At 39.5% G+C, this 22,236-nt stretch overlaps 1 protein-coding gene across 1 annotated transcript in view; it reads left to right on the top strand.

The window, feature by feature from the left end:
- LOC149746711 (AP-2 complex subunit beta-like) overlaps nucleotides 1-22,236 on the top strand; it is a 109,142-nt gene that overhangs the window by 5,158 nt on the left and 81,748 nt on the right. Inside the window, 6 exon segments of the mRNA XM_089901814.1 lie at nucleotides 34-393; nucleotides 6,352-6,411; nucleotides 10,521-10,626; nucleotides 13,759-13,894; nucleotides 15,826-16,034; nucleotides 16,036-16,069. Coding sequence (XP_089757940.1) covers nucleotides 6,375-6,411; nucleotides 10,521-10,626; nucleotides 13,759-13,894; nucleotides 15,826-16,034; nucleotides 16,036-16,069 — 522 coding nt within the window. The 5' untranslated portion in view covers nucleotides 34-393; nucleotides 6,352-6,374.

Genomic DNA, 22,236 nt, shown 5'->3' with positions numbered 1-22,236 from the left:
GATGTTTCACTATCCCTATGTGTAAATTTTTAGAGAACTCCTGTGCGAGGAAACAAATCCAGGGAACGTCAGCTTGTTTAATAGATCCGTTCCGATCGCCAGTGAACTTCTTCGGAGGCCCGGACCTCAGGTGGCTTCCCAACTGCGCAAAATTTTTCCGTCTCCAAGGCGACCGAGATGCCCGCCTTTCTGGTTCTCCCGCGCGCCTGGATGACGTCCCACGGCGAGGCTGTCTGACGCCAGAGTTTCCTGTCCACCATGTTTGTCCCTGGCAAAGTGGGTTTTGCGCAGTGGCTTAGACCTGGAGAAGGAGTCGTGGCGTGCAGGAAACGATTGCAACACCGCTCGGGCCGTGCTCTCTGGCTGCTGCTGCCAGCCCTGCCCTTGCCTCCGGTGAGTTCAGGGCGGCTAACTTTGGGGTGTGTCCCTCTTTTGGGGAAGGGGGCCAGGCTTGGTTGGAGACGGGCGGAGGAGAGCAATCTTAGGAGCGTGACCATTGAAGATGGAGTGAGCCGTCGGGTGTGGCCGTTGTGAGGAAGAGGGTTGGAGAAAGGGACTCCACCGCTGGAGCGGGGTGAGGGGATCCGCGGGGTGGCAACTGGGAGTTGGGGGGCACTGGGGAAAAGATATGTTCGAAGTGGGGGGTTAGGAGGGCCAGAGGCCAGGGGTGTGGCCGGTAGAGACTGGAGGCCGAGGGGAGAACTTTCTTCCCGCTTTGGCGTCGTTCACTGAGAGGCTGGGACGTGTCGAGGTACCAGAAGGGGAAGGGGGTTCCCCCAGAGTTTTGCTCATAGATGGGCAGACCTCACCCGTCTTCTGTAATTTGAGGTTGAGACACCTCTCGCTCACCTCGTAATGGAGGAACATATCCCTAGAATCTTGACCACCTGGGGAAAGAAGAGGAATTCCTGACATTGGAGAACGGGAAGAGAAACCTCCAGAATTGACCCGATGTGAGAGAGGGGGAAGCAGGTGGGAGTAAATCTTAGCCGGAGTTTTTTCTTTCTGGTCTTAGAAGGAGCGGTCTGGTTTGAGGAAAGACTGTAGATTAAGACAGAGGTAAAGAAACTGGAACTTCCTGTTATTCCATATTCTTTGAATCCAAAGAATTGATTCATGCTCTTTGTTTTCAGAGCATGAAAACAGTGCCCATTTGCGGGGCAGACTTTTTTTCAACTCACCTGGCTGCTTCATTATGAAGCAGTGTGAATAAAGTGTGAATGCTTCATTAAAGTTTGACTTTTAAGAAGTGTTTTTTAAATGCCAAACACTTATAATCATGTGGTTTAAAAGAGAAAGTAAAGAAAACTCAGTAAGTTTAGAAAAGGAAGAGTGACAAAGGAAGTGGTCTCAGTGAGGAACAATTTAAATTATTAATCACCTCCCTGGTATAATTCTGTTGCTTAGCCTCAGGGTACACTTACAGAGTCATAATAGAAAGCAGCAGATGAAGGAGATGCAGCTGTACAAGAAAACGTGTCACACGTTCCAATGATGACTAAGCGTGGTGGTAAGATGAGAACTGTTTGCAGGTACCTTAGTAGTTTTAAACTCCCAAAGAAGCAGAAAGTATAGTGTGTTCTGCAAATAGCCTCACTGAAAATTGGGTGGTAAAGGTAATACAAAGCTAACGTTCTGTGACTTAAGAGACTCAAGAAAGTCCAGTTCTTCCATCTTTTCTTTTTCTTCTTTAACACACCCGTATTTTAAAATATTACGAACCAAGCTGAACAGGGAATGAATCAGGTAGGACGCATTTTCCTTTCTTCCTTCTTTTCTCTCCTTCCAGGCGTAAGTTTTCCAGAGTTTATTTCAGTTAAGAATTGGATGTAAAACTTTTGAGCTTTTTTCTTACCGGATAATATTAACAGATTATTTTGTGGTCATTTTTAAATGGAAATTGCAGGTGTGTCTGTTGTAATGAGTTGTCTGCTGTCATTTCTCAGCCAATAAATGATACCTGAAGATGCCATTGTCTTTGCATTATTGAAATATCTGATTAGCACCTGTCACCCTTGTAATGAAAGATTGCTGAGATGACCTTTCTGCTTTATAATTTGGTCAGCTGTTCACTTTTTCCCTACTAGCACCAACTGTGTAAAGTCTTACTTTATGCGAAGAGGGGATTTAGTGGCCTCGCCAGCTCTAATTTAGCTGCCATTTCCCAGAGAGCCATTTGAAATTAAGACCCTATTAATTTTTTTATGGCCTTATTCTCTTTACGGGCACCGGAAGGAGGGAGGAATAGTTGAGAAGGGACTTTTACAAGCTATATTTAGTAGAAACTAGGTTATGTTAAATCTAGATGTATAATCCTGTACAGGGAGACCTTTTCTGAAATGCAGTGACATCATACTCTGGGCTAGGAAAGTTAGAGTGATTGTGCTTTTGACTGTGGCAGCATTATTATTATTATCTTTTAACAATGTCCTGAGGTCATACCTCAGGTCCTCAGAACAGCCGGTGACTTCTCTAGTTTGATCTGGTAAAAAGGTAGTGTGAATTCCAGCTCCATGATGTCTTGGCTTTGCCCTGGGACTCTCCTGAGGAATAAATTCTCCCCCAGCTCCCAGAAGGAACTTGATTTTTGAGGCTCTTCAGCAAATACTTGACTTATTCTTTGAACTCTATCTTGGCTGCTTTTTCTTTGGCTTCTAAAGCAGACAACAGTTTTTTTTGTTCTTTTTTTTGGCGGTACACGGACCTCTCACTGTTGTGGCCTCTCCCGTTGCGGAGCACAGGCTCCGGATGCGCAGTCTCAGCGGCCATGGCTCACGGGCCCAGCCGCTCCGCGGCATGTGGGATCTTCCCGGACCGGGGCACGAACCCGTGTCGCCTGCATCGGCAGGCGGACTCTCAACCACTGCGCCACCAGGGAAGCCCCAGACAACAGTTTTCACCATCCTATGTTTTAGAGAATCTGACCATATTCGTCTCTGGTGTGTGATTAAGAGTGTCTCATTAAAACAACAACAACAACAACAAAAACAAAAAAACAGTGTCTCATTTAAAAATATATACGGACACTTCCCTGGTGGTGCAGTGGTTAAGAATCTGCCTGCCAATGCAGGGGACATGGGGTTTGATCCCTGGTCTGGGAAGATTCCACACGCCACGGAGAAACTAAGCCCGTGTGCCACAACTACTGACCCCACGCGTTGCAGCTGTTGAAGCCCACGTGCTCTGGGGCCCATGTGCTGCAACTGCTGAGCCTGCATCCTGCAACTAATGAAGCCCACGCACAGCAACGCAGAGTAGCCCCCGCTCGCCGCAACTGGAGAAAGCCCACGTGCAGCAACGAAGACTCAACGCAGCCAGAAAATGCATACATATGCAATTTTTTGAGGTGAAATTCACATAACATAAAATTAACCATTTTAGAGTGAGCAGTTTGGTGGCATTTGGTACATTCCCAGTGTTGTGCAACCCCGACTCTTCTCATTTTTTTTTTTGTTTAGGCTGGTTTATTTTTATTTTGGGGGAGTTTCTTTTGGCTTAAGTCAGGAACTGACATGATAAAATGTTGCTCTGCCAATATGTGTAAGGGATATTTCATTACTGTTGTGTAGGACAGTGCGAGATAAGAGAGTGGTGTGTTTCTCCTTTCTCTTGAAAAGCAGGGGTTCTTAATTTAGGGTCTAAGATCATGTACTTGATTCTCTCCTCTTCCCTGAAATTTTGTGGGCTGGTACATTATTCTCTAGTTAAGAACTTAGTGCTCACAATGTAAAAGGACAGAAATCTATTCCTCGATGATGAAATTTGTTAGGGGACGTGATGAAATGTGTGGGTCACTAATAAAGGTACGATTTAAGACGAGGTTCATTTAATGTTTAACAGATTATGCTGAAATTTTCTGTTAAAAATTTAATATATGTGAATGTGTATGAGAGCTTTAGAAAACAGAACGATTTTTGGGCCCTTTTTCAAAGAAACAGAAATTCCAAGCAGCTTTTGTCTTTAAATGTTAAGCAAGTTTTAACTTTTGATGATCCCAAAGGATTAGAGTGGTGTAACAACATCCTGGATAGACCATAATGGCCTTGAGCTGTGGCCCTCCTGTCAGGCTCTAGTACTGTAATCATTTCTGTAAACTGGTTTTCCTCTTTGTATATATAAGTTCTTAGATGATAACTTCACATTTATTCCAGGTCTTTTTTTTTTATTAATTAATTAATTAATTAATTTATGGCTGTGTTGGGTCTTCGTTGTTGTGCGTGGGCTTTCTCTAGTTGCGGTGTGTGTGGGCTTCTCATTGCAGTGGCTTCTCTTGTTGCGGAGCACGGGCTCTAGGCTTGTGGGCTTCAGTAGTTGTGGCATGTGGGCTCAGTAGTTGTGGCTCACAGGCTCAGTAGTTGTGGCACACGGGCTTAATTGCTCCGTGGCATATGGAATCTTCCTGGACCAGGGCTCAAACCCACATTCCCTGCATTGGCAGGCGGATCCTTAACCACTGCACCACCAGGGAAGTCCCTATTCCAGGTCTTTTATGTGAAGGACTCCTTTCTTCAGTTTGCCTACTTCATGTTTAGTTCACACTGTGAATGGATTAAGTGATTAAATGGATTAAAAGATTATAATTCTTTGAATTTTAGCTAGAAAAGACATTGTGAAAATACTACATAAGGCAAGCTTCTGTTACAGGCTCACTTTAAGTTATAACAAATAGTGTCAAATCAGAAATTTCTGTATTCTATAATGATTTGTGTGAGTTCTAGCTCACTTCTTTTAACAAGGTAAATTCAGTGAAATTCTTGTACAACCTAAAAGCACTATTGTATAAGGATCAGTACTATAAACATTAAGTAGCTCCTTGGAAAGATAACAGATGAGTCTAATTTCCCTTAAATAGTCCAAGTAGTACATTTTAGAGAACAAACTTGAGCCAACCATTTTTCATTATTTTATGATTTTCTGGCTTTTTTCCTTAATTGCATTGATTTGTTGAGTGCTTAGGTCTTTTTTCTCAGATCCATAATTACCATTGTTTGTGGAGGTATTATCGCTCAAGTTTGCCAAATATATTATCACTCATGTTGTTTTGACCAGAAAATAATGAGTAGGTGCCAGGGCATCTGTCCAAAATTTGGTGATAAGTATTATTAATGATGGTGGTCAGTAAGAAGATAATCATTTTTTTAAAAATTTATTTATTTGGTTGTGTCGGGTCTTAGTTGTGGCAGGTGGGCTCCTTAGTTGAGGCTCGCTGGCTCCTTAGTTGTGTCATGCAAACTCTTAGTTGCGGCACGCATGTGGGATCTAGTCGGACCAGGGATTGAACCTGGGCCACCTGCTTTGGGAGCGCAGAGTCTTAACCACTGTGCCACCAGGGAAATCCCAGAAGATACTCATTTTTGAGTGCAGCAGGAATATTATTAAAAGAAAGTTTTAATGTATTTAAAGAAGTCAAGTACATTGGACAAAATCTTAGGGTTTCTCAAATCAGAAAACATTGTCTCATTATTTGGGGAGAAATGTGATCAGTCCATGCTGTTTTCGTTTTACCAATGGAGCCTTATTATGTCAACTGGATTAATTCTGGAAATTGGAACAGAAAAGTTAAATTGAAGCTGGGATCCATGTTCTTTTAAGTTTTAACACCAGTTCTGATCCTCTTTAGCACTCAGTGTGACTGAACAAATAACTCATTTTTTTGCATATTTTTTATTTTGGGGAATACTCGGGGGAATTGTAGGTTGTTGGAAATATGAAAACCATAATTTAAAAAAAAATCCATGCATAACACCTCTCTAGATGTTTGCCTCTCTAGGTGTTTGTCATGAAAGAGTATTGTCCTACTAATCTAGGCCTTTCTTTTTTTTCTGAAAGAAATTCCTTTTATTGACAGTTGCATGTAATGGTGAAGAGGTTGATAAAATTTTTTTCTCTTTCAGTTTTACTCTGTTTCAGAATATATGTCTTAGAGTGACTCCATCTTGAGGCAGGGAAGTAAATCAGATTTGCTTTAACGGAAAGTAATGGGGAGATCTTTTGAAACAAACTTTTCCTTATTTTAAATATTGGAGTGACTAACTGAAGATGTATTTGTAAAAAGATGTAGCTTTAGGTCTTGGAGGCTCTGAGGAGATAATTGTGGATAAAATCATAAAACTATGATAGGTTCAGATTATCACTCTATTCCATTAGGCCTTTGGATTTTGTTCCAATTAGCTTTTGAGGCAAGGATTACATTCTTAATTATCCTTGCATCCCTTTGGATCACCAGTGATGGTGGTAAGGATGAAGATACTTTCTGAATGCAGAAATTCTTGTATATTCAATGCCTTGCTGGACGTATGCCTTGCTGGACGTAAATAACTTGGTTAAAGGAATTCTCTTCTCTTGCTGTAGGTGCACATTAAAGATCCACAACCATGACTGACTCCAAGTACTTCACAACCAATAAAAAAGGTAAGTATGAGAACCTGATCACAGCCTTTTTTGAAGATTCTTCAAAAGTTGTGGTGTAAGGTTGTTCCAAGTAGAATGCTCCTGACCTCTTCAGACATGTATGTCTTGGACCATCTCATTGGGGATATCCTACAGAAAAGTGTATTGAGTAAATTATTAAAGTATGGGTTTTTAAAGATACGGCTGTGGTGCACATCATTTTGACTTGAAGGTTTTAGTGAAAGGAAGAGATCCAAGATTGATTCATTGAAGATTGATAGATGTGAGGAGGGTAAAAGGAAGAAGCACATTTATTTTCTCTTTTTTAAAAAAATTGAGTGTAATTGGTTTACAATGTTGTGTTCATCTCTGGTGCACAGCAAAGTGATTCAGGGGTGTGTGTGTGTGTGTGTATACATATATATATTCTTTTTCAGATTCTTTCCCATTATAGGTTATTACAAGATATTGAATATAGTTCCCTGTGCTATACAGTAGGACCTTGTCGTTTATTTAATATATACTAGTTTGTATCTGCTAATCCCAAGGTCCTGATTTATCCCTTCCTCCCCTCCTGTTTGGTAACCATAAGTTTATTTTCTGTGTCTGTGAGTGTTTCTGTTTTGTAAATAAGTCCATTTGTATCATTTTTTAGATTCCACATATAAGTGATACCATATATTTGTCTTTCTTTGTCTGACTTACTTCACTTAGTATGGTAATCTCTGGGTCCATCCATGTTCCTGAAAATGGCAGTATTTCATTCTTTTTTATGGCTGAATAATACTCCATAGTATATATAAACCATATCTTCTTTATCCATTCATCTGTGGATGGACACTTAGGTTGCTTCCATGTCCTGACTATTGTAAATAGTGCTGCCGTGAACGTTGGGGTGCATGTATCTTTTCGAATTAGAATTTTCTCTGGATATATACCCAAGAGTGGGTTTGTTGGATCATATGGTAACTCTAGTTTTTTAAGGAACCTCCATACTGTTTTCCATAGTGGTTGCACCAAATTCTTTTATTTTTTACTTGGAAATAAACGTTTTATTACAAGGAGTACTACTAAAGCAATACAGCAATAAAAAGTAAAAATGAAAGTTCCCTCCCTCCCTATTCCTGTTCCTGATGGGAACTCAGTATGTATCCTCAGTCTTTTCTATGCATGTATTAATACATATGATTTTTTAAACTTTTAACAAAAAATGATTATGCAAAACAATGCATGGAAATTTGATATTTTCTTATCCTTCCACACATGATGATTTCGTACCATCATTTCTGAATTATGGCTGCCAAAAGGCATAATCTCAGTGTAATCATGAGGGAACACCCATGACAGCTGAGGGTGTTCTATAAAATGACTGGCCTGTACTTTTTAAAAATGTCATTATCATGAAAGACAAAGGCTGACCAGCTGTTTCTGATTAAAGAGGACTAAAGAGACATGACAGTAAGTGTAATGCATGATCCTGCATTGGATCCTGGCCCAAGGAGGATGGGGGTAAAATTACTCTAAAAGACTTTATCAAGATCTTTGAATAAGGTTTATAGATTAGATAATGACAGTATATCACTGTTAAACTTCCTGATTTTCATCATTGTATTATAGCTATGTAACATAATTCCTTGTTCTTAGAAGTTATACACTGACATATTTAGAGCTAAAGAGACATGATGTCTACAGTTTACTTATTCAATGAATCAGAAAAAAATGTATAAATATATAAAAAGTATGATAAAGCAAATGTGGCATAATGTTAGCAGATGGGGAATTTTGCAACTTTAAGACTAAAATGATTTCAAAAGAAAAAGAAAATGGGAGGGCACACATAGTGGCCTGGAGCACCAGAAAATTTTCTAGAAAGCACAAGCATATTTCTGTCGTTTGGAGTTATTTAAGGGTAAACTTCTATTATAATACAGAAAACGCCATAGAGAGTTGCTTAATTACATTAGCTACTAGTCCATGGCTTTCAGCCTTGCCTGCACATTGGAATTGCCCAGTGAAGTAAAAGACAATAGGTGATGTCCAGTCCTGCCCCTGCAGATATCCTGATTTCTTTGGTGTGGGATATGGCCTAGACGTGGGTTTTTTTTAAAAGCTCCCCAGAATTTTCTGATGTGTAGCCGAGATTGAGAACTCTTGCTAGCTGCTAGCAATGCTTGGTAGATTTGATTCAGGGGAAAAGGAGGGGGGAAAGATAAGAATTTAATAAAGCTGTAGTATGTATGAGATACCTTGCCTCCGTGCTCCTCCTTGGCTCCACCCAACTTCTTGCTGTTTTTACTGCTTATAGCGTACAAAAGCCTTTAGCCCCTTGTCATTCATTTTTCAGCTTTTTTTCTTACTCTCTTATCATTCTGAAATGTATTTATTTCTTCTGTTAACATTTTGTGTGCTTTGATGACCAAGATGTTTCTATAATAACACAAAAAGATGTAATTTTAAAACTCACCTGATTTTTCAAACCTTCACTTATAATGGGTCCTGGTAACCTTTTTTTAATTCAGGGATTTTTATAAAGGTTTGAGACTTACAGATGAATCATGGCTGGGTAAATACCACATTTTAAAAAATGGATAGACTGTGTTCCTTTTACTTCCTGTAACACCCACCAGAACTGCCACTGGAGCATATTCTTTAAATGTATGCTGTTGGAGTTGGAATAATTTCAGTTATATCCTGTTTTGATTCTTCAGCTCCTGCTGCTATTCACAATTCAGATTTTCTGAAACCGTGCTGCTTGTCCTTTACTGTTTTCAGAAGTAAATGATGGGAACCCTAAGAGCTGGATTTGGCAGCAGAGGACTTGGAGAAGAGGAGAGTGACTCTTTAAAGGGCCCAGCTTTTCTGTCTGTGCTATTTTTGCAGCTGTCAAATAAAAGGGTGATTTTTGTAACAGTTTGTTTGCTTTGTTAGCGATGGATTTTGATGTAACAGGCTTTTTTAGTGCTCAACTTCTGTGCTTCTTGCCAGTTCATCCTTCCCATTTAGAGGCTTCAGCAGATCACCTAGTTTGCTGCCCCCACTATTTCTATACTGGTGAACGAGGTTAAAGTGAACATCAAGAACAGTCACAAAGGTGGAAGAAAATGAGGCAATTCTGTGGATTGAAAGTTGACGTGACAATAGTCAACTTCTTTTTCGTGGTCTTATAGTATATTTTCTCCTTTCTTTTAAAACCAGTTGAGGGTGGTTAACCTTTTTTCTTATTTCAGCTCCAGCTTTCTGAAGATAGGTGAGCCGGGCCTTAAAATAGTGGTGACAGTCCTGGCATTTCACGGTGCAGGGCCTGAGCAGTCAGTCATTTAAGATTATACCTTTAGAAATGACTCTGGTTTGTACCATTCTTGAAGCTTCAGGATTATTATTTCTGTTCTTAGATTGATTGAACAGGATAGGGCCTTAAAGCCCATTATCATCTTAAAGTACTAATTAGAGCAGTGATTCTCAACCCTGATTATACATTAGAATCACTTGAGGAAACTTTAAAAAATATGAACGTAGGAGTTCTACTCCTTGACATTCTGATTTATTTGGTCCAGAGTGGAGCCTGAGCATTGGCATTTCTAGATACTTCCCGGGTAATAGTGTGTAACCAACGTTGAGAAACACTGGATTAAAGAGTCGGGAGAAACAGTTCTAAGGCCAGCTCTGTCACTCGCTCACTTAGTGACCTTTGAGCCTCAGTTGTTTGTGGAGTTGAGAGTAGGTGAATGAGGAGTCTCTTCTGGTTTGAAAACATTGATTTGTGAACCTGTTTGCTGCCTGCATTTATTTTTTTCCCAGGACTTTGAAATTCTGACGGGAGATCATCACTCAGATGCCGTTCTCTCCCCATCGTAGTAAGATATCATGAGATATCTTTCCTTTTTCCCACTTCTGTGCTTCCTGAGATCTGGCTTACACCTTCCTCTCTGGCGATAACCCCAAAATAGCATCCTTATCAATGGGTTGGTTAATATTCTAGGGATTTGAACTGTACCTATCCTATAATTTTTAAATAATCTTCTTTCAGTTGCAGCCCTGCCACCGGTCATCTGTTGTGTTACTTGCTATATAGTACAGTGTTCTGCTCTAGTTCTCTGATCCTGGGACCTCACCCGTTTGTTGTCTTTTAGGAGAAATCTTTGAATTAAAGGCTGAACTCAACAATGAAAAGAAAGAAAAGAGGAAGGAGGCTGTGAAGAAAGTGATTGCTGCTATGACTGTGGGGAAAGATGTTAGGTAAGGGTAGTCTCTTCTGCTTTGCTCATTTTAGACTCTTACTCTATGGCTTTTACTGCTTTTTTTTTTTTTTTTTTTTAAGCAGAGGTCTTCTTAGAAGCCCACATGATTTAAATTTATTTATTTATTTATTTATTTATTTATGGCTGTGTTGGGTCTTCGTTTCTGTGCGAGGGCTTTCTCTAGTTGTGGCAAGCGGGGGCCACTCTTCACCACGGTGCGCGGGCCTCTTACTCTCGCGTGCTGCCTTGTTGCGGAGCACAGGCTCCAGACGCGCAGGCTCAGTAGTTGTGACGCATGGGCCCAGTTGCTCCGCGACATGTGGGATCTTCCCAGACCAGGGCTCGAACCCGTGTCCCCTGCCTTGGCAGGCAGATTCTCAACCACTGCGCCACCAGACTGCTTTTTATTTAAAGCTATTACAGTCAGAACGTATAAGAATGAGTTTGTCCCACTGGAAACATCAGGAAGTGTAGTTGCTTTTATATTAACTCTGTGACTTAGTTCTTTTTGTTTGTTTTTTTTTGAGTGAAACGAGTTTGATTTCACTTGCATACAGATCTAGCATAAAACCTCCTGAGAGCTGACACAGTTACAAATCTGTTGCTGAGGTAGTTTTAGAAGATGATAAAAATATACTGAGAAGCAGAAGCCCATGTGTACTTCAATTGGCTCAAGCCAGTGCCCTCAACTTTACAACTCTGCCTTTAATTGCCGAATTCAAGATGAAAATCAGTGGTAACAAAATCCAAAGGGTCTTTTTTTTTTTCCTCCCTTTTTTCCTGTAATTTAGGAAGGCCATTTGGAAATAAATAAGGATTGTCTGCAGGCCCCTGAGGATTCCCGAGATCCTTTCCATGAAATCCATGAAGTCAAAGCTATTCTTGTAATAATACTTAGGTGTTATTTACCCTTTTCACTGTGTTGACATTTGCATGGCTGGTGCCTTAGTGTGAATTAAGGCAGTGGTGCCAAACTGTAAAAGTAGTCATTGTATTCTTCACCATCATGTGCTTGCAGGAAAAAAGGGTAGTTTCACTTAGGACTGTCCTGCATGAAGCACTAAAAATTTATTTCAGTAAACCTTGAACCTTGAGTTCAGGTCTTTTTAATATTCTGTGTGATGAAATAGGAATTAGGCATAAAGTACTTCTGCATAGCGAAGTGTGACGATTGACTTGAAAAAAAGCCCTTTCACAATTGTTTGACTTGGGAACACCATTTCTTTGTGAAAGAAAGATTGACAGACAGAACTATAGTTAATCATACTTCAGTATTTGGGAGACATTTTATAAAAAATGAACAAAGTGAACCTGTCACTTCAAGGGAAAAAATTTGACAGTAGATAAATTTCGACTTTAAAGTAAAAATTAGAGTGTTGGAAAACTTGTATCTCCCATCGTGAGCTTGATAGCTTCCCAATACTTAGAGATTTTTCTGATGAGATTGGTGGTGAAATTAATGACTGTGATTATTTGCTGCTGTATAATGAAATATGCCACCATAGAGAAGATCTGCATAACTCATTGAACCAGTATTTTCCAAATGACCAGTGCATACATCACAAAATTATGCATGGGTAAAATATCCATTCAAAATAAGTGGTAAATGAATGGAATTTAATGCAACCAAGTACAGAAAGTTTATTGATATGGTTTCAGATTCCATATTGTACCTAACTTTTAAGAAACTACCATTTGTGGACTAAAAACAAAAAGAAAAACAACCATTTGTCTAGCTTTAATGTATCAAAGGAGAACATCCAGTTATATGAAAAAGCTATTAAAATACTCCTCCATTTTCCAATTTATATACGTGTATGCAAATTGGATTTTCTTCTTACACTTCAGCTAAACAACATTCTACCACAGGTTGAATGCAGGAGCATGTGTGAGAATCCAGCTGTTTTTGTTTAAAGTAGACATTAAAGAGATTGGCAAAAATTAAAACAATGTCATCTTAATTTAAAAAAATAAGTAGATTTTTACTTTAAAATATTTATGTTAATATGAAATGCATTGATTTTCCTTTTATTAGTTGGGTCAAATGCTGCTGGTAAGAAATGGATGAGTGCAAGAATGCCAAGTAAATTCCAGCATCTAGTGGTGGATGTAAGGTGTAGGAACTCAAACATCTGAGAAGGTCCTGAGGCTAATGATGACCTTCCTAATGTCATTAAGAAAAGGGAAGTTTAAATTTAAGTGCATTCTGTGTCAGGCACAGGGACAGATGCTTTTACTTACAATGTTTGTTATAGTCCTCATGTCTTCTGAACTAGAGGTTATTCTGAATCAGAAGTTATTCCATGTTAGAGATCAAGCAGTGTATACTTGGAGAGGCTAAAGAATAATCCCAAAGTCATACAGCTAGTGGTAATGTAGCCAGGATTCTAACCTAGGGTCTGAGTCCCAATACCTGTTACTGGTCACTTCCTTCATGGGTGTATATATACAATAGAATCTAAATGTGTACATGGCACACACGTTTAGAACTGTTTCATTTTCTGAAAATGGTTAAAATTTTGAACAAAGGTCCTAATTATCTGAGAACTGTTTTAATAAGGAAACTAATCAAATAAGTTCCCACTGGTCAGGGATGGAAGAATATGTGCATTAAAAAGCATAACAACTGTAGTGCTTTGAACTGCAAAGAATTGATATGAAAAATTATGGTTAATTTTTTTGTGTGACATAGTGATTTTTTTAAAAAGTTTGTAAAGATATACACTAAAATATTATATATGAAATGTATGTGCAGGATTTGTTTAGAAATTGTTTAGAGCAACTAGATGGGGTAGGGACTGGGGGAAGGCGAGTGGGTTGAGTTTGTGTATGAAACAAGATCGGGTATGTATCAATATTTGTTTGCAGCTGGGTGATGGATACATGGGTTCATTAAACTGCTGTCTCTAATCTGAAAATTTTCATAGTAAAAAGTTTTTTAAAAATCTATTTTTAGACACCTTGGGACCATTATTATAAATTCTTTAGTAATTCATTTCTGTGGTAAGTATTATCACTAGTGGACATTTGTGCTCACATCGAATCACTTTTTAAATTAAGGCTGTTTCTTTGTGTTCTGTCCAACAGCCGGGCACCAACATCTGTTCGCTTTCCCTTCCTCTTTTCTCAGCTGTCTCTTTCCAGATGTAGTGAATTGTATGCAGACTGACAACCTGGAACTAAAGAAGCTCGTGTATCTCTACTTGATGAACTATGCCAAGAGTCAGCCAGACATGGCCATCATGGATGTCAACAGCTTTGTGAAGGTAACTTTTTCCCAGGGACTCAAGAACAGTCTCTTCTACCTCAGAAAACCTTTTCAGAAGTGTCTCTTGATACGGTTAGTGTCTGCATTGCAAATAAGCAACCTCTGTTCCAAAAGAGGGCCTCTAGAGAAGTATTGGCCATTGAGTAGGAATATTCATGATTTAAGCATTCTGTATGCCAGAGTTTGTCATCCAGTTCAGACCATACGGTGCGCCTTCTGTCAGCTGGGCTTGGTGCATCCTTGCCAGGTGGGAGAAGAAAGCCAGGTGAAACCTCACTGTTTTATCTTCCAAGGCTGACAAAGGTTGGGCATATCATTGTAGTGTCAGTAACCTGGGGTTTTACCTCTTTTATCTTTGTAGAAATTATGCTTATGGTTCAGACGTAGTGGAAACTACAGGAGCTGCCTTTTAATTTTGTTTTATTGAATAGGTCTTACAATAGTTGATTAACTTTTTTGTTATTGTGGAAATTTTCAAACATATTCAGGTTGAGGGAATAGTATAATAAATTCCTAAATATCTACCTTGTAGTTTCAGTAGTTACCAACCTATGGCCAGTTTTGTTTAACTTAAACTCTCCATACATGCTTTCCTGACCCCCACCTCCTCTCCTACTGGATGATTTTAAAGCAAATCCCAAACATCTTAAGAATGAAAAAAACCATTTAATCAGCTGATCATTAAAGCAAGTCCTTAATATTATTGGATATCCAGTCAGAATTCTATCATTAGATTTGATGAACACAGTAATAAGGTTGTTCTTATTAGGGTTTTTGTTTTGTTTTGTTTTGTTTACTTCTTTTTCCTCTGCCTGGAATTTAGTCTACATTAAAAGCAAAAATCAGACAGCATTTCTAAAATTAGCTTCTATTAAATTGTTTTGGAAAATAAACATGCTTTCTTCCTCCTCATGGAATTTTTGTTCTTTTTCTGTGTTTAGCTACAATGTACAGGATCATTATAACATTTCATTCTTTCTGTCTGGTGATTCATAGGTGGATGATATCATTGGAAAGAATTTAGTTTACATTTTTTGGAAGTTAGCATGAGCATAGGTTTATAATGTTTAAAGAAATTTTTTAATATAGGGCAATTTAAGGGATGTTCCTTCTTGGTAAGTGTTCTATTTGTACTGTATTTGGAGGCACTTGCTAGGAAAGGAGAATGTATGTTAATCAGGATTTCAGAGGGCCCTCTCTGCTGCTTCGCAAGGAACTTACGATGGGCCCAAACCAGCTTCTAGATTCTCCTTTGCTTTCTTGGCTGTAGGCCCCAGATATCCAGCCCTCTTTTCTCCCTGCTTAATATTTGTGGAGTGGGACATATCTTTCCAATTCCTGATTTTTTGTTGTTGTTGTTTTGTTTTTTTTTGCGGTACGCGGGCCTCTCATCGCTGTGGCCTCTCCCATTGCAGAGCACAGGCTCCGGACACGCAGGCTCAGCGGCCATGGCTCACGGGCCCAGCCGCTCCGCGGCATGTGGGATCTTCCCGGACTGGGGCACGAACCTGTGTCCCCTGCATCGGCAGGCGGACTCTCAACCACTGCGCCACCAGAGAAGCCCCAATTTCTGATTTTATCCTGTACCAGAATACAAGCCCAAAGCCCTTTTCTGCTTTTAATGCAGGTCCAACAATGGCCATGGGGATGGTAACACCAGCTATCTAAGCTTCTGCCCAGCTCTGGAATGAATCCTATAGGGCATTTCTTCATTGTGTATGTAAAGCAGTTAAATGAATTCCTAGCCTAAACTCTTAAATAGGCAACTGTTGTACTTAGGAAAGGAATCGTGTGGGAGATGTGGGTTCTGATGTGGAATGAAACTGGAAGCCTACATTAATTAAATATTCTTTCATTGCTTATATAAACCAGACTGTTTAGTTTTCTGGTTTATGTACACCTGTAGTTGTCAATGATTGTTTTTTCTAGGACTGTGAAGATCCCAATCCTCTGATTTGGGCCTTGGCAGTCAGAACCATGGGGTGCATCCAGGTGGACAAGATTACAGAAGATCTCTGTGAGCCCCTCCGCAAGTGCTTAAAGGATGAAGATCCCTGTGTTCGGAAGACAGCAGCAGTCTGTGTGGCAAAACTCCATGACATCAATGCCCAAATGGTGGAAGAGCAGGGATTTCTGGACTCTGCGGGATCTCATAGCAGATTCAAATCCAATGGTAATATGTTTCTGCGTTTATAAGAGAGCAGTACTTAAAATGGGTCCCTTTAAAAAGCATGTTTAAAATAAATTTTATCTTTGGGACATTGAGCCATAGGTTAGCTATGTGAAGCATGACTTCTGTGTGTCCCACAGATTGTCTGTCTCACACCCTATATGTTTCTGAGCTGAAAACCAAGTACTAAAATACAAGGGTGGTTTTTTTTTTAATTGAAGTATAGTTGATTTACAATATTGTGTTTGTTTCACACGTACAGCAAAGTGATTCTGTTTTTTATATATATGTATTTTCAGACTATTTTCCATTATAGATTATTACAAGATATTGAATATTGTCCCCGTGTTATACAGTAAATCCTGTTGCTTTTCTGTTTTTTAATTTTTCTAGGTTAATTTTTTTTGTGTGTGTGTGTGTGCGGTACGTGGGCCTCTCACCGTTGTGGCCTCTCCCGGTGCGGAGCACAGGCTCCAGACGCGCAGGCTCAGCGGCCATGGCTCACGGTCCCAGCCGCTCCGCGGCATGTGGGATCTTCCCGGACCGGGGCACGAACCCGTGTCCCCTGCATCGGCAGGCGGACTCTCAACCACTGCGCCACCAGGGAAGCCCAGTGTTTTTATTTTTTATTAAAAATTTTTAAAAATTCTTTTTCCTCATAGGTTATTATAAAATATTGAGTATAGTTCTCTGTGCTATACAGTAGGTCCTTGTTGGTTATCTCTCTCATATATAGTAGTGTGTATATGTTAACATTAGTTAAAACTGACTTCCTGTGAAATACTATTTGAAAGAGAAAAGATAGTTTGAAGTAAAAAAATTCTCACTGTTAAGTCCTAGGTTAACCTCCCTGAGTCTGTTTCCTCTTCTGTAGAGTGAGAGGTACCAACTTAGAGAGTCGTTAGGAGTATTAATTGAGCTCTTGCATAAAAAGCATCTGTGAAAGTGCCTGGCTTATGAGAGTTCATGAAATGATGGCTGCTGCTGCCGTGATTATGAAGTAGACATTAGGCAAAGGTTAACATTATTGCTACAATATTAATTTAAAGGGTTCTGACCCCTTTGATAGCTATACAGGTTCATATGGTAAAATCTTTCTGAGGGAATGAAAGCTAAACTTATTTCCAGACACAGATTTATTAGTCCATTATTTTGAACGTAAACGTATTCAGAATGAGGAAGCACTTTGGCACGAGAGGAAAATAGCTATGATTTCTTCACAAATAATCAGAGTTTTGAAAATTCTGTCTCACTAAATTGATATTTGCAAGAAAGATACACTTTTGGGTGATAGTGATAATTCTCTAGCTTTTGCCCATGCATTAGGATTTTCCCTCCTTACTCCAGTTTTCCTTTTCTCTCTTAGAGGCATTTTGAGGTATTCCAACTTCAGTTAATGTTTACACCAGAATCTGCCACTCCAGAGACTCTCTTGACAGCCCCACCACATGTACTTTGCTCTTTGTTTGTGAGCTCAGGTCTCCTAAATCCTTTGGCTCAGCGTCTTAGCCCCTTTGATCTTGTCTTCTAAGCCTTCTGAGTTCTACCATCTCTCCGAGAACTGCCCCTGGGAATGCCCTTCTTCCATTGCTCTGTCCTGTCTGCCAAAGCACAGACTACTGAATTAGTTAAAAAAACAAAACAAAAAAACCCCCAGAAACATAGTTTCGTTTGTTGAGGGTTTTTCTGCACAAGCAGCATGCTCTCAGAACTTGGCCCGGTATGGCCTTTAGCAACGGTTCTAGTTACTGCCAGCTTCTTTTAATATGAACTTATTTTGGAAAGCTGTTTTATGAAAAGTAACATTTTTTTTTCTCAGAAAAAGTATGTATTTTATCCATGTGCTAGCCAGCATGTAGAAGCCACATGAGATTATGACAGTGGTTCTCAACTGGGGGCGATTTTGCTTCCTGGGAGACAGTTGGCATTGTCAGGAAACACTTTTGGTTGTCACAACTGATGGGAAGGTTGCTACTGGCATCTAGTAGGTAGAGTTCAAGGATACTTTAAACATCCTGCAGTGCACAGGGAGCCCCCTACAACAACGTGAAGGACTAATTTGTTTTAAAAACTTAAATAATGCCTGACATATAGTAAATGCTTAATAAATGACAGCTATTCTTGAGAAACAGATCTAACGTGACGTACTTTCTGATTATTGTAATTTCTAGTTAGGCTTTAGAAGGTTTGTGGTGGTTTGCTGTCAGTCTGAGATGATAAATGCTGAAAAACTGAAGTCTCTCTAGATCACTTTGTAAATTTGAGAAGGATTTTTGTCAGAATATGTTTGTTGTCCTCGTGGGCAACATTAAATCATCTCTTAATGACCTCATTTAATTTAGTATTTTAATTATATGAATTCTGTTATCCCTAAATATATATCAATAAATAGAAGAAGAGTTATAAAATCAAAATATTATACAGAAGCGAAATTAGAAATGCGTGATGCTCTTCATGCCCAGCGTCCATAAAGGAGTACCAGAGCTGGTAGAATTTTAGGCATGTGTGAGAGTGTCAGTATGTGGTAGGCACTGGGTAAGAATGATGTAGGAGGTAACATGTTCACTCAGTCTGTGTCTGGATGCCCCAAGTAAGTAATGTTGTATTTGGTACTAAAAGATGAGTTGCTGGTAATTGCTGCAGGATCAGAGTGTTGAGTAAGTGGAATCATTGGAGGCTGCTCTGTTATAAGGGCAAGTGCCCATCTCAGTGCTTTTCGGTTTTTAAATTCTTGCAGAGGAAGGAAACAATTTTTGTTTTCCTTTATGATAAACTTTGTGGAGATCTTTTTATGTGTATTCTCACCTTAGGAATTTTAATCATCAGTTTTCGTTTTATCAGTTATTACTAACTTAGGTTTTTTTTTTTTTTAAATCTCATTTTGGGGGCGGGTTTTTAGATTTAGAGAAAAGTTGCAAAGACCGTACAGAAAGTTCTCATATACCTATCTTCACACAGTTTTACTTAATGTTAACATCTTACATAACCATGGTACCTTTGTCAAAACTAAGAAATTGGCGTTGGTATATCACTATAAACTGAAGTACAGACTTTATTTCACCTGTTTCAACACAAATATCCTTTTGCTATTCCAGGATTCAATCCAGCATACCAAATTGCGTTTAATCACTTCCTTTTATAAAGAGTTGACTCACTCTTTATGAAAGTATCTCAAAAACAGAAAAGTGCTTTGTAACTGTGAACTTTTTTTTTTTTTTTCGCTCCAGTACTAACACATGAGGGTTAAAACTCAGGCTCTGAAACCAGCCAGACTTGGATTTGTATCCTGGTCTGCCATTCTTAGCTTGGTGGTCTCCCTAAACGTCTCAGTATCCTCGTCTACAAAATGGAGATTATAAACAGTGCCTCTATCATTGGATCGTTGTGAAAAATAAAAGAGGGCTTGCAAAGCACTTAATAGTGAACCTGATATAGAGTAAGCCCTTAATAATAACAAACGTTTCTTTATTGTATAGTGATCGTGGTGGTACTGGTTATTAATGATTTTAGAAGGGTTAATATTTCAACGGCAAATTTATTTTTTAAAGGTATTTAATTCTTTTTTAAAATAAAGCTGTTTTTATTATTTTTTATAATTTTATTTGATTTATTTTTCACTGTGTTGTGTCTTCGTTGCTGTGTGCGGGCCTTCTCTAGTTGCGGTGAGCAGGGGCTACTCTTCCTTGCGATGTGCGGGTTTCTCATTGAATTGGCTTCTCCTGTTGCAGAGCACGGGCTCTGGTCTCACGGGTTTCAGTAGTTATGGCACGCAGGTTCTAGAGCGTAGGCTCAGTAGTTGTGTCCCACGGGCTTAGTTGCCCCCCGGCATGTGGGACCTTCCCGGACCAGGGGTCAAACCCGTGTCCCCTGCATTGGCAGGCAGATTCTTAACCACTGTGTCACCAGGGAAGCCCCAAAGATATTTAATTCTTTTGTATACATTATTTAAAGCCAGACATTATTTTTTAGGGTGATTCTGAGGGCAGCTTATCTACAAATGAAGTAAATCTATTTACAGTATTACTTAACACATCATTGCAGGATTACTTTTAAAAGATAATTGTTCAAGGATATGCCTAAAGCAGTTTTCGTAGGCAACTTCCTGAAAACTGGATCTGTTGTACATAGTAATTCAGTAGTGTAGTGAAAGATCACGGCTTATTCATTTCTTAGTGTCCCTTTTAAAATGATCTCAAGGCTCTAATTTGGCAGGGGATTACTTACTCTCAAAAGGGAGATAATGGTGTAATAATAAATTTTTTGTTTTGTTCATTTTGCAGCATGCTTTTGTGTGATTTTAGGGCTGGTGGGCCAAGTAACTCTTGGCTTCTTAGGAGTGCCTTTTGTCCATTTGTAGATATTTATTTGTAGTGTTTTAGCTTTGTGAATATTCACATTTCATCAAAACACATCTTAAGCTACTTATGTAAGCCCCTTAACTAAGTAATGAGTTTTATTGAGTCTAATTTTTAAATCTTACTTGTTATCAGATATTCAGACTCTCTTGCTGTAACGGGATGTGTTGACTCCACTAGGTAGATGTGTTCACTTAGCTTCCTCATGCTGGGAAAGAAGATGGGGAAAAAAACGGAACATTACAGAATGTCACATGTAGTCAGCATATTACTAGTTGGCAGTCTGGACAGTGTCTTGGATTAAAGCATGACTGTAAAATTAACTGGTACCGTATAGTCATTGTATTCTTTTTTTTTTTTAATAATGCATTTTAAAATTTTTATTTATATATTTATATCGGCTGCGTTAGGTCTTCGTTGCTGCACGCAGGCTTTCTCTAGTTGCGGCGAGCGGGGGCTACTCTTCGTTGCGGTGCGTGGGCTTCTCATTGCGGTGGCTTCTCTTGTTGCGGAGCATGGGCTCTAGGCACGGGGGCTTCAGCAGTTGTGGCATGTGGGCTCAGTAGTTGCGGTGTGTGGGCTTCAGTAGTTGCAGCACACGGGCTCAATAGTTGTGGCTCGAGGGCTCTAGAGCACAGGCTCAGTAGTTGTGGCGCATGGGCTTAGTTGCTCCGTGGCATGTGGGGTCTTCCCGGACCAGGGATCGAACCCGTGTCCCCTGCGTTGGCAGGTGGATTCTTAACCACTGCGCCACCAGGGAAGTCCAGTCATTTTGTTCTTAAGGAGATGATAATGACTGAAACATGCTTAGAATAAATGCCCTGTGCTTTAACGTGTTATTTGAGGCAACTCCATAAAGAAGAAAGTGAGATTCTGAACTGTTGCTGATTTTCAAGAGGATGAAAGTATGCAAATCACCTTTATTTTCCATTATAATAGTTTTGGTCAGTTATTCTACTGCGTTCAATTGACTCAAGTCTTCAGGGGCAGCAGCCAAAAGGATTGTAAATTGAGCGGGAAAATTGAAGTGTTTGTTCACAGTGTGTGACCTTGAAGGTCATTGCTAGAAATGAAAGTCTTCTAAATATAGTTAATAGGAGGAAGTCACTATATTGTGAGTGCTATCTTTCTTGCGTTCTGAGGCTATGAAAATGAGTGAAATTAGATCATTCAAAGGGACAGGGAAACGTGTGAGAGATTTCTCCTAAAGAAGCTTCTGTCTGTGATACTCCACTGCCAATGTATATCTAGATTTCCTTCTAGAGTTCTTTTTTTACAGGATCATTTTTATTTTAATCATACCCACCACTCCAGCTTGCTCCTTTAAAAAAAAAAAAAAAAAATGAGGTCTGGGACGTCCCTGGTGGTCCAGTGGTTAAGACTCCACTTGCAGGGAAGAAGATCCTGCAAGCCGCAGGGCGCAGCCAAAAAATAAAAATAAAAAAAGTAATGTCAAATTTATGTCCTCAGAATTGCTGCATATGAGACAGGGATAGCTTATAAATCAGATTTTGTAGCTGGATAGTAAATCTTGCCTCTGAAGTGCTGCTAGGATGTGATTATCTCTGAAATATATAAAGTAGGAGAATACATTTTTCTCCTTGTATAAATCTGCCTGGAAATAATGTTTTGATTATATTATTCTCCCCAGCTCCGATTTTTCTTTCCCTTTCCCCCATTTGATGTTCACAGCTCTTGGAACTTCTATAAATGCAGGCGGCAGAGTGATTAGTACTCAGACACTAGAATCAGATACAGGCCTTGAGTTTGTTTCTTTTTTTTTTTTTTTTTTTTTTTTTGCGGTACGCGGGCCTC

The sequence above is a fragment of the Delphinapterus leucas genome, chromosome 19 (assembly GCF_059928025.1).
Source record: "Delphinapterus leucas isolate spDelLeu-1000000601 "Yukka" chromosome 19, BTC_Dleu_Yukka2, whole genome shotgun sequence".
Classification (NCBI taxonomy): domain Eukaryota; kingdom Metazoa; phylum Chordata; class Mammalia; order Artiodactyla; family Monodontidae; genus Delphinapterus; species Delphinapterus leucas.
Note: the sequence above shows the minus strand (reverse complement) of the source record. Positions and strands in the feature narration are given on the sequence as shown.